The 17,500-nt window shown below is 38.1% G+C and overlaps 2 protein-coding genes across 2 annotated transcripts in view; one reads left to right on the top strand and one right to left on the bottom strand.

Annotated features, from left to right (window-relative positions):
* The window catches only part of LOC130078675 (sorting nexin-25-like), a 71,940-nt gene extending 68,249 nt beyond the window's left edge, over positions 1–3,691 (top strand). The window contains 4 exon segments of the mRNA XM_056244261.1: positions 963–1,029; positions 1,104–1,285; positions 2,788–2,888; positions 3,247–3,691. Coding sequence (XP_056100236.1) covers positions 963–1,029; positions 1,104–1,285; positions 2,788–2,888; positions 3,247–3,312 — 416 coding nt within the window. The 3' untranslated portion in view covers positions 3,313–3,691.
* Positions 3,692–4,046: 355 nt separating this feature from the next.
* Positions 4,047–17,500, bottom strand: part of LOC130078673 (LRP2-binding protein-like) — a 13,500-nt gene continuing 46 nt past the window's right edge. Inside the window, exons 2-8 of the mRNA XM_056244259.1 lie at positions 16,329–16,438; positions 16,097–16,210; positions 15,223–15,365; positions 14,371–14,476; positions 8,391–8,614; positions 7,648–7,813; positions 4,047–4,222 (exon numbers count right to left, since the gene is read on the bottom strand). Of these exons, the coding sequence (XP_056100234.1) occupies positions 4,157–4,222; positions 7,648–7,813; positions 8,391–8,614; positions 14,371–14,476; positions 15,223–15,365; positions 16,097–16,210; positions 16,329–16,438 (929 nt within the window). The 3' untranslated portion in view covers positions 4,047–4,156. The remainder of the gene's footprint in view (positions 4,223–7,647; positions 7,814–8,390; positions 8,615–14,370; positions 14,477–15,222; positions 15,366–16,096; positions 16,211–16,328; positions 16,439–17,500) is intronic.

Here is a 17,500-nt window from a genome sequence, read left to right as displayed (position 1 = left end):
GTAGATACACACACACACACACACACACACACACACACACACGTCACCCGCAGTGATGAAACGTTGAGCTCTCGCGTCTGTGAAACTCAACACCTCTCTGACCGCAGGACCGTGTGACGGACTAACGGCTAATGCTTCGTATAGCAGGACTAAAACTATTAAAAACATTTCTGTTCATTCAAATAAAGCAGAAATAAAATAAAATATGAATATTAGTTGAAAAATTTAAATTAGAAATGTTGCCTTTGCTATAAACTAAAATAAGTTGAAGTTGAAATGGAACTGTTTCTGGTTTAAAGTCCCACTGTAGTCAATCATTTTATCTATTTAAACTCATCTTTGATCAACAAAATGACAAAAATCTTCATGTCTTAAAATAGCTTGAATGTAACTCGACACCCTTGCCTCATTTAGTATGCGTGGTTCTATGAATATGCAAATGAGCCCCGCCTCCACTCCCTCCCTCAGCTCAGAGATCCACTGGTTGACGATCACACGTTGATCTGATTGGTTACAAGGTCGTTTGTGACGTCAGAAACACCAGCGATTTCAAACCGTGTTTTTGAGACTGTCTTTGGTTCACTGCAGTTTTAAGCAGAAAATACTCAGCAATGCTGTCGACTTATGAACTTACACATGGTTTAAGCGTATTAAAAACACCACATAGACACATAAACAACATTAAAAGCTTGATTTCTTTTCTTTAATTAATTTATTATTTTGATTAAATTTGATGAATTAAACAGCTCCCCAACATACTTTATCACTATAAAAACTGAACTAACCTGTGAAGCATGAAAGTATCAAGACATGTCTCCTTATATAGAACCCTCTTGACATAAATCATCTTTAGCGTTGAGAACCCTTGATTTCTAAAATAACCTTTTTTCCTAAAATAACCTTTTTTCTAAGCATGTGCATCAGATGGAGTAACATCCTCGTGTGTGTGTTTCTCTCGGCAGTGTTTAAGTGGGTGAGGAAGACACTAATTGCACTAGTCCAGGTCACGTTTGGACGCACCATAAACAAGTAAGCAGAGCTGGACGCTGGTCATGTGACATGCTGGATCTGCTCACTCAGTTGTTCTCGCTCTCCGTCCTCAGGCAGATCCGAGACACCGTACACTGGATCTTCAGCGAGCAGATGCTGGTCTACTACATTAATATATTCCGGGACACGTTCTGGCCCAACGGGAGACTGGCGCCGCACAACAGAAGCCGCTCGGAGAGCGAGCGCAAGGAGACCAAGGAGAGAGCGCAGCAGAAGCTTCTCGACAACATCCCGGGTGAGCGCAACACAGGAGCCGCTTCAAAAACACACATTAGTCCGGATTACGGTAATAACGAGTCAGAGCTCCTGTGCATGAGATTATTAGTTTCTATCACAAAACTCATAGTGCCAAAATGTATCATGGATGACAGCGAAATACTTCATCAACACATGACTCCGCCTCTAGATGCTTCTGGAAAATACTGAACAGTGTTATTTTAGAATTACACACACACACACACTCTCTCACTCACGCACACACACTCTCTCTCACTCACACACACACACACTCTCTCTCTCTCTCTCTCTCTCTCTCTCTCTCTCTCTCTCTCTCTCTCACACACACACACAATTCTTTCTCACTCACTCACGCACACACACTCTCTCTCACTCTCACACGCACACAGACTCTCTCACTTTCACGCACACACTCTCTCTCACTCACACACACACACTCTCTCTCTCACACACACACACAATTCTCTCTCTCTCACTCACGCACACACACTCACTCACTCACACACACAATTCTCTCTCACTCATGCACACACACTCTCTCTCTCACTCTCACGCGCACACACACTCTTACTCACACACACACACTCACTCACTCACTCTCTCTCTCACACACTCACTCTCTCACACACACACTCTCTCACTCACATACACACACTCTCTCTCTGTCACACACTCTCTCATTCTCAGACACACACATGCGCACACACACACACACACACACACACACACATACATTCGCACAAATTCACTCACTCATTCACACAATTCTCACTCACACACACACACACACACACACTCAATCACACACAGACACACACTCAATCGCTCACTCTCTCACACACACACACACTCACACACACACACACACACACTCACACACACACACTCAATCGCTCACTCTCTCACTCACTCACACACACACACACACACACACAGCTTTGTTTTTGTGATATATGAGGACATTCCATAGGCGTAATGACTTTTATACTGGACAAACTGTATATTCTATCCCCCTACACTGCCCCTATCCCTAAACCTACCCATCACAGGAGACATGCTGCATTTTTACATTTAAAAAAAAACATTGTTTTTTATGTTTTTTAAGCTATTTGAAATATGAGGACTCATGCAATGTCCTCATATATCACGTGTAAGTTGTAATACCAGTGTAATATGCATGTCATTATACACATTTGTGTCCTCATATATCACAAAAACAAACACACGCTCACACACACACACACACACACACACACACGCTCACACACACACACACACACACACACACACACACACTCAATCGCTCACTCTCTCACTCACTCACACACACACACACACACACACACACTCAATCGCTCACTCTCTCACTCACACACACACACACACACACACACACACACACACACACACAGGCTGCAGCGAGCGCTATTACAGCAGCCAGTCTTTGATTGGTCGACTGAGACTGGAATATAATCAGAAACGCTTGTTCTCGTTGTCCAGACGCACTGCAGAATCTGGTTGGGCAACAGAACGCCAGATACGGGATCATCAAGATCTTCAACGCCCTTCAGGAGACCCGAGCCAACAGACATCTCCTCTACGTGAGTCGCACACACACACTAACCCTGCTGTCGCGCATCTACACCTCAATTGTGATGATTATGGATTACAGCTTATGAAAACCTTTTCACAATATTCTACTTTTAACTTTGGGGTTTTCATAAGCTGTAAGCCATAATCATCAAAATTATAACAAATAAAGGCTTGAAATATCTCACTTTGCATGTAATGAGTCTATATAATATATTAGTTTCACCTTTTAAGTTGAATTACTGAACTTTTGCACCATATCCTAATTTCTCGAGTTTCACCTGTGGTGTCTGGGCTTCAGTGATGATACTGTAGTGCCATCTAGCGGAGGACATGATGAATATACCGATGTTTTCTCTCTGTCTGTAGATCTTGTTGGAGATGCTTCTTAAAGAGCTGTATCCTGAGCTGAGCGTGGACGCCGTCCAGGCCTGAGGCGGCTCTCTCAATCACGTGACTCGAGGGAGCGTCATGAATATGTGCTTGTGTTTTAATCTGTTCTTGTGTTTTTGGAGGAACAGGCCCGGTCACTCACTGCCAGCTGTCATCTTCTGCTTCTCTCTTTCCTTTTCTTCTAGGGGGTTTTGCTTTGTAATGTGAATTTTGAGTGTAAAAAGAAGCCAGACCAATGTAAACGCTCTACATATTATTGTGACCATTATGAAGGCTTTTAATCGTGCAATATGTCATGTACAGTTATTGTGAAGGTTCTGTTTGTGATATTATTATTATTATTATTAATATTATTATAGACTTTTATTTTTACCAAAAATAGGCTAGAGCATTTATAAGCAATAAATTGCAAAAGAAGATCTGTCATGTGTCATGTCTTCAATATAGAAAATATTAAATATATACATTTAAATGCACTTGAATACAATTTAGTGAGTACTTCAGTTTCTAAATTAAATTATTTTTTGTTGTTTTTATTGTTTTCTTTCTTCTTTTGTGGGGGAAGTAAATAATATCCAGTTGATGTATTTATACGTGTAATGATTTCAAAGAAAAAAAAAGTTATGTATTAGTTTTAAAATATTTATAACATTCATTAAAAAAATATGTTTGAAAACTTTTTGAAAAATAACACATTTTATATATACACACATATTCAAGATATTAGCTAAACTTTTTCCATAAAAAAATAAAACCGACTTGAATATAAAGATTACATTTGTAAGAATTTGGCACATGCATTTTAAACTAGCCTCTCTTTGGATCATCTTTATATCACACTGAAATAATACTGAACTTCTCTGAGATGAAACGAGTGATGTGTGGTTTATATTCTGCCGTGTACGACGTTCATCTGCAGCTCCTGACAGATTTCTGGATCCATCCTGGCAGCCTGACGACAACGAGAGCAGTCCAGTCAGCTTTATACAGTACAGATCGCTCAAATCATCCGCAATTCTGACTTTTCATCGTAATTGCAAGTTCATATCCCACAATTCTGACTTTTTTATCGCAATTGCAAGTTTATATCCCGCAATTCTGACTTTATCGCAATTGCAAGTTCATATCCCACAATTCTGACTTTTTTATCGCAATTGCGAGTTTATATCCCTCAATTCTGACTTTTTTATCGCAATTGCAAGTTTATATCCTACAATTCTGACTTTTCATCGTTATTGTGAGTTTATATCCCACAATTCTGACTTTTTTATCGCAAATTCGCAATTGCGAGTTTATATCCCACATTTCAGACTTTTTTATCGCAATTGCAAGTTTATATCTCACAATTTTGACTTTTTTATCACAATTGCAAGTTTACATCCCACAATTCTGACTTTTATCACAATTGCAAGTTTACATCCCACAATTATGATTTTTTTAATGCAAATGTTTATATCCTGTAATTCTGACTTTTTAATTATAATTTTGAGTTTATATACCACAATTCTGACTTTTTAATCGCAATTGCAAGTTTATATCCAGCAATTCAGATTTTGTTTTATCGCAATTGCGAATTTATATCCCGCAATTCTGACTTTATCGCAATTGTGAGTTTATATATTACGCAGACTTTTTGAGAGATAATCTCTCAACTGCAATTTAAAAAGTCAGAATTACTTTGATTATTTCCCAAATCTTTTCTCATCAGCAGGGCATTTTAAGCCTAGTTCACACTACATGATTTTAAGCCCGATTTGCAAATCGTTGAGCTCGCCGACAGGTCAGGGTGTTATCGCGTGCAAATCGCGGGAGATTAGCGGCCGATGAATGCTCGCCAATCTGTTAGTATGAAAGAGCCAACAACGCATCAAAAACGCTCGCAGACGAGTTCAGACTGCACGATTTTAGCCCGCCGACAGGTTTTGAGAAATCGCCGACAAATGCCCGAAATCACAGGCAAATCGGTGCTCGTTCACGCGAGTGACAATCACGCAATGTGAATGAGCAAAGACGCGATCTGAGAGAATCGCCGACGCCCGTGAGATATTTGGCATGCTGAATATCTGGACCTGTCGGCGATTCACAATCCTGCTGTGTGAATGTGTTCTGACTGAAAACTAGTGATGTGTCGTTCATGAACGATTCGTTCATTTTGAACGAATCTTTAATATGACTCGGGACTACCGAGTTACTTGTCTCAGAGAGTGATTCGTTCATTTTGTGTTGATCGCGCATGCGCATTGCGCAACATATGGTTTCTGAATCTGTACTGGAAATGATTAGTTCATCTCTCTCGAGTTCGGGTTCGGGACGGGTCCGAGTCTTTCGTTCTTCCTGTCAGTCCCATAGAGGCTATGCTGTCAGTACCGGAAAGAGTAATGATTAGTTCATCTTTCGAGTCTCGAGTTCGGGTTCGGCCGGGTCCGAGTCTTTCGTTCTTCCTGTCAGTCCCATAGAGGCGATGCTGTCAGTACCGGAAAGAGTAATGATTAGTTCATCTTTCGAGTCTCGAGTTCGGGTTCGGCCGGGTCCGAGTCTTTCGTTCTTCCTGTCAGTCACATAGAGGCTATGCTGTCAGTACCGGAAAGAGTAATGATTAGTTCATCTTCTGAGTCCTCGGGTTTGAGTCCTTCGTTCTTTTGTCACGTGACTTGTCACCGTATTGAATAGCCTACTAATTCACAACCTTTTTTACAAACAAGCACGTAGTTAATGTATAATATAATAGTAGTTAATTAATGTATAATATATAATAAAACACACCACAGATGCACAAGAAACATTTAAAGAAACGGACAGGGACAATAATAAGATGGAACTTTTATTTTTCAGATAATGTTTATTTCACATATTTTGTATTTTAATTCCTAAATATAAAACAATATACATTCAGACGCAGTCAATAATACGAATCTAATATTGTATTTGATGCGAGATACCAGCGGTCACGTGACAAAAGAACGAAGGACTCAAACCCAAAGACTCGAAGAAAATGAACTAATCATTACTCTTTCCGGTACTGACAGCATAACCTCTATGGGACTGACAGGAAGAACGAAAGACTCGGACCCGGCCGAACCCGAACTCGAGACTCGAAAGATGAACTAATCATTACTCTTTCCGGTACTGACAGCATAGCCTCTATGTGACTGACAGGAAGAACGAAAGACTCGGACCCGGCCGAACCCGAACTCGAGACTCGAAAGATGAACTAATCATTACTCTTTCCGGCCCTGCTGTATCACACACGGCACGGCCCAGCAGACAGATCAGAGTCAGACACTGACGAGTCGACAACTAACGTCTCGAGACACAAGAGGAGGAGAACAAACCTGATAAATATGAAGTTGCAAAGGAAAGAACGTCTCGGATGAGGAGGTGAGGTGAACTAACAGAATCAGACTGCAATAGCCTGAACTTAAAACCCAACAAGTAATCAATTCATAAAAATGTCGGTTTCTTATAATTTGGCTTTGGCTGCATTACCCTATAATTTATTTTTATTATTTTTACAAATGTAATCAACATTTTCGTAAGTTCTAGATGTGTTGGGATATTTAACATGCCATTTTAATTATATTATGCTGAAATGAACGAAATGAACGAAATGACTCGAAAAAAGATTCGTTCATTTTGCTGAACGAGACTCAAAGATCCGAGTCAGTAAAATGATCCGAACTTCCCACTACTACTGAAAACTACATCGGCGATGACCGACAGCCAATGAGAGAGCAAGATATAGGGAGGAGGAGGAGTTATAGACCAGAATATCAGTATTTTAATAGATAGGCCTATATTTACAATTGTATCAAACAGAAACAAAGCACAAACATTTGCATGACCAGCAGCAACAGCAGGACATTTGCAAAATTATGTATTTACCCCCAACTCTCTTTGCAAAACACAGTCCTTGCTCCCCTCGTCTTCCCAACCATTTCCTGCATAAACTGTTTTTTATTTTTTTATTTTCGCTACAAATCAGTGCACAGACAATTTGTTGGCTATCATTTTTAATAACAAATTCAGTGTCGCGCGAGAACTCCGGTCTCACGCACGCGTGATCTTCCGTTATTTCCTATCACTTCTCGCGTTTGTTTGGTTGTAAAACGTAGTTTGCGGACCAGGCAGAAGTTGTCGGCGATTCTTTCTTTTGTAAAGTCATGCGGTGTGAAACCTCCTGTCGCCGATCCATCGTGCAGTGTGAACACAGCAGCAACTGAACGTTACCCCAGATAGTCATGCAGTGTGAAAACAACAGTGACCCGATTATTTTGAAAATCGTGCAGTCTGAACTCGGCATAACTGCAAAGAAAATTCTTTTTTTGCCATTTCCACTAGGTGTAAATACCGTCTATCTCTATTTGCACTTTAGTGTACCTGTGTGAAGTATCTTTTCGCCCTGTCTCTGTTCTGCGGGACCCCTCGGCCCAGATAAAGGCAGCGTGCGAAGTAAAACATGGCAATAGTGATGCCCTTCCTGATGAACTCCTCCAGACAGCCGGTGTGTCTCGCGATGGCGCTCGTGTCCTCGTATCCACACACTCTGAGAACAGCCAAAACCAGTTATTACATGCTGAATCAAACCGGCTACGTTTACATGCAACCACATAATCCATTAGTAACCATATTGACGGATTTAAACTGCAGACTTAATATTTATACATTTATAGTCATAATTTGGAGACAATGAGCATTTGTTGATCACGCAGTAAAATGCTCTAAACCAGTCGTGTGTGGATGAGAGTCTGAGACCAGCACTGGTGGCCGTTGTCCTGCTCCACTTCACAGTGAAAGGAGAATTATAGAATTACAGGACACTAATTTATACGACACTTTATTCAACAGAAGAACAGCGCGTTACACGTCATTGCGCTATAACTACGTCATTGCACATGCGCAGTCCTTTCAGTTCCGGTTCTCAATCCGATCAAGTGTTTACATGTTCTCTCGATCAGATTAGAAAAGGAATAAACCCCCCTTTCAATCCAATCGATTAAAGTGTTTACATGAAGGCTTTTCAGTCCGACTGAGCCGTCAATCCCATTACTAACGGATTATTTGGTTGTGTGTGTGTGTGTGTGTGTGTGTGTGTGTGTGTGTGTGTGTGTGTGTGGCTGCACCGTTCTCCCAGTGCTGCGGCTCTGGAGTAGAGTTTGCGCTGGTAGTAGCAGGCCGTCAGATGACCCTGGGCGTAAACGTTCCCTCTCTCCGCCGAGTCCTTCAGGCAGAACAGGGCCGAGTCCGGGTCCTTCTGCACACCGAGGCCGTGCAGATACATGACTCCCAGAGCGCCCTGAGACTCCACACTGCCGTTCCCACACGCCTCCGAGTGCCACGAGAACGCCTGACACACACACACACACACACACACAGGTTTACTACATCTGAAAAACCTGCATTAGATTTCCCTGAGCGATGATTTCAGAAACGAGTCTGAGAGATGCGCTACTGTTCAAAAGTGTGGGGTCTGGAAGATGAAATTAAGGATGCATTAAGGTGATCAAAAGTGTAGTAAAGACATTTATAAAGTTACTTTTGTTTACTTTACTATTCATTAAAGAATTCTGAAAAATAAAGGTTTCCACTAAAATATGAAACTGTTTTCAATATTGATAATAATCATAACTGTTTCTTGAGCATCAGATCATCATATTAGAGTGATTTCTGAAGGATCATGTGACACTGAAGACTGGAGTAATGATGCTGAAAATACAGCTTTGATCACAGGAATAAATTACACTTTACTGTATATTCACATAGAAAACAGCTGATTTACATTATAATAATATTTCACTATTTTTACTGTATTTTTTATCAAATAAATGCAGCCTTGATATTAGTTAAAAAGCAGAGATAGTTGGAATTGACTTTCAAAATTCACATAAGATGAAATTGACATAAGTCATAATTATGACATAAAAATTCTAAATCGACATAAAAAGTCAATTATATTTCACTTGATTACATCATGGAAGTCTATTTCTGCCACGTATCATGCTTTTCTAAAACAATTATGACATAAAAAGTTATAATTATGACAAAAAGTCGAAATTGACAAAATGTTGAAACTACAGAAGTCAAAATTGACTTGGTTATAATTTTATATATATACATGTAAGACAAAGATTTTTTTTTTTACAATTGTAAAGTTTTAATGTATTTAAATTATATGTATTCTAACTTATATTTATTATTAAGTTATTTTAATTAACTTATTATAATTGATATGCATTCTTAATTTAATTTATTATAATTATTATTATTTTTTATAATGCAATATAACAGTTAAATGTAGGCTATTATCAACAATTTGTTTAGGTCAACGGATGGCTAATTCACTTTTCTGAAGCAGTTTCTGAATTTATGAGTAGAATAAGATCTGTGGTTATCATACTTGATGCCTCACGTTGTGTTTTATAACATAAATTTCATCAAACATGAATTTTGAAGGAACTGTGTGTTTTTAAAATGCAAACGGCTCCCTGTGGACGACAGCGGTTCTCGTCGCGCACATGAACTCAGATTCTAGTGTATTTGTAGTTTATTAAGAAGTTTGTTAGTGACAAAACATGAACGTCTGCTCCAGTAATCGCAATTGCAAGTTTACATGCCACAATTCTGACCTTTTTATCATAATTGTAAGTTTATATCCCGGATTTCTTACTTTCTTTTTATCGCAATTGCAAATTTATATCCCGCAATTGTGACTTTTTTATCGTAATTGCGAGTTTACATTTCGCAATTCTGACTTTATTGTAATTGCGAGTTTACATCCCACAATTCTGACTTTTTTAATTGCAATTGCAAGTTTATATCCCGCAATTCGGACTTTTTTTAATTGCAATTGCAAGTTTATATCCCACAATTCTGACTTTTTATTGCAATTGTGAGTTTATATCCCGCAATTGTGACTTTTTTATCGTAATTGCGAGTTTATATCCCGCAAATCTGACTTTTTATTGCAATTGCGAGTTTATATCCCGCAATTGTGACTTTTTTTATCGTAATTGCGAGTTTATATCCCGCAAATCTGACTTTTTATTGCAATTGCGAGTTTATATCCCGCAAATCTGACTTTTTCATTGCAATTGCAAATTTATATCCCGCAATTGTGACTTTTTTATCATAATTGTGAGTTTATATCCTGCAATTCGGACTTTTTATTGCAATTGTGAGTTTATATCCCGCAATTGTGACTTTTTTTATTGTAATTGCGAGTTTATATCCCTCAATTCTGACTTTTTATTGCAATTGCAAATTTATATCCCGCAATTGTGACTTTTTTATCGTAATTGGCGAGTTTACATTTCGCAATTCTGACTTTATTGTAATTGTGAGTTTATATCCCGCAATTGTGACTTTTTTATCTTAATTGCGAGTTTATATCCCGCAATTTAGAATTTTTATTGCAATTGCAAGTTTATATCCCGCAATTGTGACTTTTTTATCGTAATTGCGAGTTTACATTTCGCAATTCTGACTTTATTGTAATTGTGAGTTTATATCCCGCAATTGTGACTTTTTTTATCGTAATTGCGAGTTTACATCCCACAATTCTGACTTTTTTATTGCAATTGCAAGTTTATATCCCGCAATTCGGACTTTTTATTGCAATTGTGAGTTTATATCCCGCAATTGTGACTTTTTTATCGTAATTACGAGTTTATATCCGCAAATCTGACTTTTTATTGCAATTGCGAGTTTATATCCCGCAATTGTGACTTTTTTTATCGTAATTCCGAGTTTATATCCCGCAAATCTGACTTTTTATTGAAATTACGAGTTTATATCCCGCAATTGTGACTTTTTTTATCGTAATTGCGAGTTTACATCCCACAATTTTGACTTTTTTATTGCAATTGCGAGTTTATATCCCGCAATTCTGACTTTTTCATTGCAATTGCAAATTTATATCCCGCAATTGTGACTTTTTTATCGTAATTGCGAGGTTACATTTCGCAATTCTGACTTTATTGTAATTGTGAGTTTATATCCCGCAATTGTGACTTTTATCGTAATTGCGAGTTTATATCCCGCAATTCGGACTTTTTATTGCAATTGTGAGTTTATATCCTGCAATTGTGACTTTTTTATCGTAATTGCGAGTTTATATCCCACAATTCTGACTTTTTCATTGCAATTGCAAATTTATATCCCGCAATTGTGACTTTTTTATCGTAATTGCGAGGTTACATTTCGCAATTCTGACTTTATTGTAATTGTGAGTTTATATCCCGCAATTGTGACTTTTATCGTAATTGCGAGTTTATATCCCGCAATTCGGACTTTTTATTGCAATTGTGAGTTTATATCCTGCAATTGTGACTTTTTTATCACAATTGCGAGTTTATATCCCACAATTCTGACTTTTTCATTGCAATTGCAAATTTATATCCCGCAATTGTGACTTTTTTATCGTAATTGCGAGTTTACATTTCGCAATTCTGACTTTATTGTAATTGTGAGTTTATATCCCGCAATTGTGACTTTTTTATCGTAATTGCGAGTTTATATCCCACAATTCTGACTTTATTGTAATTGTGAGTTTATATCCCACAATTGTGACTTTTTTATCGTAATTGCAAGTTTATATCCCACAATTCTGACTTTTTTATTGCAATTGCGAGTTTATATCCCGCAATTGTGACTTTTTTATCGTAATTACGAGTTTATATCCGCAAATCTGACTTTTTATTGCAATTGCGAGTTTATATCCCGCAATTGTGACTTTTTTTATCGTAATTCCGAGTTTATATCCCGCAAATCTGACTTTTTATTGAAATTACGAGTTTATATCCCGCAATTGTGACTTTTTTTATCGTAATTGCGAGTTTACATCCCACAATTCTGACTTTTTTATTGCAATTGCGAGTTTATATCCCGCAATTCTGACTTTTTCATTGCAATTGCAAATTTATATCCCGCAATTGTGACTTTTTTATCGTAATTGCGAGGTTACATTTCGCAATTCTGACTTTATTGTAATTGTGAGTTTATATCCCGCAATTGTGACTTTTATCGTAATTGCGAGTTTATATCCCGCAATTCGGACTTTTTATTGCAATTGTGAGTTTATATCCTGCAATTGTGACTTTTTTATCGTAATTGCGAGTTTATATCCCACAATTCTGACTTTTTCATTGCAATTGCAAATTTATATCCCGCAATTGTGACTTTTTTATCGTAATTGCGAGGTTACATTTCGCAATTCTGACTTTATTGTAATTGTGAGTTTATATCCCGCAATTGTGACTTTTATCGTAATTGCGAGTTTATATCCCGCAATTCGGACTTTTTATTGCAATTGTGAGTTTATATCCTGCAATTGTGACTTTTTTATCGTAATTGCGAGTTTATATCCCACAATTCTGACTTTTTCATTGCAATTGCAAATTTACACTCACCGGCCACTTTATTAGGTACCCCATGCTAGTAACGGGTTGGACCCCCTTTTGCCTTCAGAACTGCCTCAATTCTTCGTGGCATAGATTCAACAAGGTGCTGGAAGCATTCCTCAGGGATTTTGGTCCATATTGACATGATGGCATCACACAGTTGCCGCAGATTTGTCGGCTGCACATCCATGATGCGAATCTCCCGTTCCACCACATCCCAAAGATGCTCTTTTGGGTTGAGATCTGGTGACTGTGGAGGCCATTTTAGTACAGTGAACTCATTGTCATGTTCAAGAAACCAATTTGAAATGATTAGAGCTTTGTGACATGGTGGAAGTAGCCATCAGAGGATGGGTACATGGTGGCCATAAAGGGATGGACATGGTCAGAAACAATGCTCAGGTAGGCCGTGGCATTTAAACGATGCCCAATTGGCACTAAGGGGCCTAAAGTGTGCCAGGAAAACATCCCCCACACCATTACACCACCACCACCAGCCTGCACAGTGGTAACAAGGCATGATGGTTCCATGTTCTCATTCTGTTTACGCCAAATTCTGACTCTAACATCTGAATGTCTCAACAGAAATCGAGACTCATCAGACCAGGCAACATTTTTCCAGTCTTCAACTGTTCAATTTTGGTGAGCTCTTGCAAATTGTAGCCTCTTTTTCCTATTTGTAGTGGAGATGAGTGGTACCCGGTGGAGTCTTCTGCTGTTGTAGCCCATCCGCCTCAAGGTTGTGCGTGTTGTGGCTTCACAAATGCTTTGCTGCATACCTCGGTTGTAACGAGTGGTTATTTCAGTCACTGTTGCCCTTCTATCAGCTCGAACCAGTCTGGCCATTCTCCTCTGACCTCTGGCATCAACAAGGCATTTCCGCCCACAGAACTGCCGCTCACTGGATGTTTTTTCTTTTTCGGACCATTCTCTGTAAACCCTAGAGATGGTTGTGCGTGAAAATCCCAGTAGATTAGCAGTTTCTGAAATACTCAGACCAGCCCTTCTGGCACCAACAATCATGCCACGTTCAAAGTCACTCAAATCACCTTTCTTCCCCATACTGATGCTCGGTTTGAACTGCAGGAGATTGTCTTGACCATGTCTACATGCCTAAATGCACTGAGTTGCCGCCATGTGATTGGCTGCTTAGAAATTAAGTGTTAACGAGCAGTTGGACAGGTGTACCTAATAAAGTGGCCGGTGAGTGTATATCCCGCAATTGTGACTTTTTTATCGTAATTGCGAGTTTACATTTCGCAATTCTGACTTTATTGTAATTGTGAGTTTATATCCCGCAATTGTGACTTTTTTATCGTAATTGCGAGTTTATATCCCACAATTCTGACTTTATTGTAATTGTGAGTTTATATCCCACAATTGTGACTTTTTTATCGTAATTGCAAGTTTATATCCCACAATTCTGACTTTTTTATTGCAATTGCGAGTTTATATCCCGCAATTCTGACTTTTTTATCGTAATTGCAAGTTTATATCCCACAATTCTGACTTTTTTATTGCAATTACGAGTTTATATCCCACAATTCTGACTTTTTTATCGTAATTGCAAGTTTACTTGCCAACCACAGACCTATTCCACTCATAAATTACTATTCGAAAATCCCATTAGATTCCCAAAGGAACCCAGAGCTGATCCTCTGGTTGTGCGACTGCAAGCGGAGCCGGTCATGCATGATCTCAGGACCTTGGTGAGGTCGAGGGTCTCGGGTCTGCAGTAGAACATGCCGAGAGACGACTGCGCCTCCACACTAGCGTCCGGGTTCCCCTCATCAGCTGCCAGGAGCCAAAGCCTGCGGGAACACACAGGGCACCGTCACAAATCACACTTCCCTACTAGCGGCGTCACAATAGATCGTGTCACAATATATGGCAATACAAAAATGCAACAATATGTATTGTGGATAGTGACATTATGTGTTGTGTGTAGTTCACCCAAAATAAAAATTACTGTGTGAGAAAAAATTCAATGTCGACATTACTACATTAAACTACTATATAATGTTAAATATAATGTAATGAATTTCTGTACAAAGTGCCCGACATTATTTTAAATATATCTAATCAGTGACAGACTGCATATTCGTCTAAAATAATTCTGTATTTTCATCTTCAGAATCATGAATATTGTTATTCTGGTGTCTCTATTGTCCTGTGCTTTGGGTTTCAGCATCAAGTCCAAGACTATTCATTCACACACACAACGTACAGTAATACCAAACTTAGCATTTTAGTCAACGGTACATGTTTTGTTAATCTTTTAACATGTCTTGGAGTATCGCAATAATATCGTGAGTTCAGTATCGTGATGTTGATTAAAATGTGTGTAATTATATTCAACATTGTTTAATGTAGTACTGACACTAAAACTCTGTAAACTTGAATTTTTTCTCACACAGTAATTTTTATTTTGGGTGAACTATACACAATACATATTGTCACTATCCACGATACATAGTTGCTGCATTTTTGTATTGCGATATATTGTGACACGATCAATTGTTGCACCAGATTTGTGTTTTGTGTGATAGTTTCTCACCGCTCTGCTTCAGCGCTGGACGCCTGGACCCCGTGACCCTCCAGATACGCCCGGCCCAGGTTATACAGCGCCGCGTGTCTGACAGAGCCCGCGTGCGAGGAATCCCACAATGCAACTCTTCTCATCAACTCCATTGCTTTGCCCTGTTAAAGTTGGTGGTTTTCATATAGACAGTGAGACTTTAATAGAGTGTAACAGTGTCCGTCCCCTTTTTCGGAAGTATTTTTTTCCATTAATTTTTTTCCATAGGGATTTTAAAATAGTCTTATAAGCCATGAACCGAGCCAATCAGCTGCGAGGAGAATCACAACACTGCAAACTTTGGTTTGAAGCAAAAAACCTGTTTGAAAATCAGACAAAAATTCAAGACTGTGTGTTTAAGGACTTCAGTGAGGGAAATAACTACAATCCCATGAAGCATTGCGAATGACACAAACTAAAAAATGGGCGAACTACTCATTTAATATGTTGAATATATATATATATACAAACATTTCAGTATTTTGAGTGTAGAGAGCTTGTTTATGGGAGTGGGCGGAGCTAAAGAGCTGTTTTGGTGGTTTTGCTTGTCTCGACTCTGATTGGTGGAATTTTCTGTACAGCATTATGGGTAATGTAGTTTATCACCACGAATTTAGCTGTTGAACGCGATTCTTTTATAAATAAGTTGAAATAATGCGGGCTAACGGTTTCAACAGAAGCAAACACCATCGATTAACTTCCTCGTAGCTCACAGTTGGGCTGTCTTTAAAGGTTTATGAGTTATCATTCAAAATCAGTTTTCATATGGGGAAAATGAATGGAGTTGACTTCCGACTGTTGCGCTCCAATTTTAGTTGCTTTTATGAGATATCATGAATAAGAAGGTCCTCACAAGGTCTTCTTTGGTTCCAAGTCCATCGTAATACATGACAGCCAGCTGATATAGAGCTCGGGGATCTTCATCTTTAATGCCGTCGAAGATGATCTCTGCTTCTGTGAAGCGGCCCTGAAGAACACACACCAGCAGTCACGAGTCATGGATCACATTCCCACATGATTCTGGCTTTGCATAACCTATAGAATCTGTGCGCAGGTTAAATAAGAGAGACTTTAGGCATCATCACCTCCTCATAGTGTAACTGTCCCAGGAGAAAGGCGGCTTGAGAATCTCCACTTTCTGCTTTCTCTTTAAGCAGAATCACTGTCTTCTCCACGGACTCAGCACTGATCTCTGCTAAACTCAAACACAATCAATATATATTTGTATGATCTACTGTGTGTGTGTGTGTGTGTGTGTGTGTGTATAAATATATATAGGCTATATATATAGCCTACTACCAGTCAAAAGTTTTGAATCGGTATGATTTTTTTATTTTTTTAAAGAAGTCTGTTCTGCTCACCAAGGCTGCATTTATTTGATAAAAAAACAGTAATATTGTTAAATATTATGAAAATTTAAAATAACTGTTTTCTATATTAATATATTTTAAAATGTCATTTATTCCTGTGATCAAAGCTGAATTTTCAGCATCATTACTCCAGTCTTCAGTGTCACATGATCCTTCAGAAATCACTCTCATATGTGGATTTTATGCTAAAAAAAACATTCATTATTATTATCAATGTTGAAAACAGTTGTGTCCAATTGTTTTCAGGATTCTTTGATGAATAGAAATTTCAAAAGAACAGCAATTATTTGGAATAGAATCTTTTATAACATTATAAATGTCTTTACTGTCACTTTTGATCATTTTAATTCATCCTTGATGAATAAAAGTATTGATTTCTTTTATTTATTTCCCCCCAGAAATAAAATAAAAGTTCTTACTACTACAGACCTCAAACTTTTGAACGGTAGTGTTTAATGTTACAAAAGCTTTAGATTTCGGATAAATGCTGTTCTTTTGAACTTTTTATTCATCAAAGAATCCTGAAATAAAAATGTAAATAACTGTTTTCAATATTAATAATAATGAAAACTGTTTTCAATATTAATAATAATGAAAACTGTTTCTTGAGCATCAGATCCTCATATTAGAGTGATTTCTGAAGGATCATGTGACACTGAAGACTGGAGTAATGATGCTGAACATTCAGCTTTGGTCACAGGAATACATTTTTAAAATATATTAAAATAGAAAACAGTTATTTTAAATTCGCATAATATTTAACTATTTTTTTTGTGTGTGTATCTTTAATCAAATAAATGCAGCCTTGGTGAGCAGAAGAGGTTTATTTTAAAAACATTAAAAATATTGCTGATCTAAAACTTTTGACTGGTAGTGTTATATAAAAT

Source organism: Rhinichthys klamathensis, unplaced genomic scaffold (genome assembly GCF_029890125.1).
Source record: "Rhinichthys klamathensis goyatoka isolate OS25496 unplaced genomic scaffold, OSU_Roscu_1.1 h1tg000947l_1, whole genome shotgun sequence".
NCBI classification, from domain to species: domain Eukaryota; kingdom Metazoa; phylum Chordata; class Actinopteri; order Cypriniformes; family Leuciscidae; genus Rhinichthys; species Rhinichthys klamathensis.
Note: the sequence above shows the minus strand (reverse complement) of the source record. Positions and strands in the feature narration are given on the sequence as shown.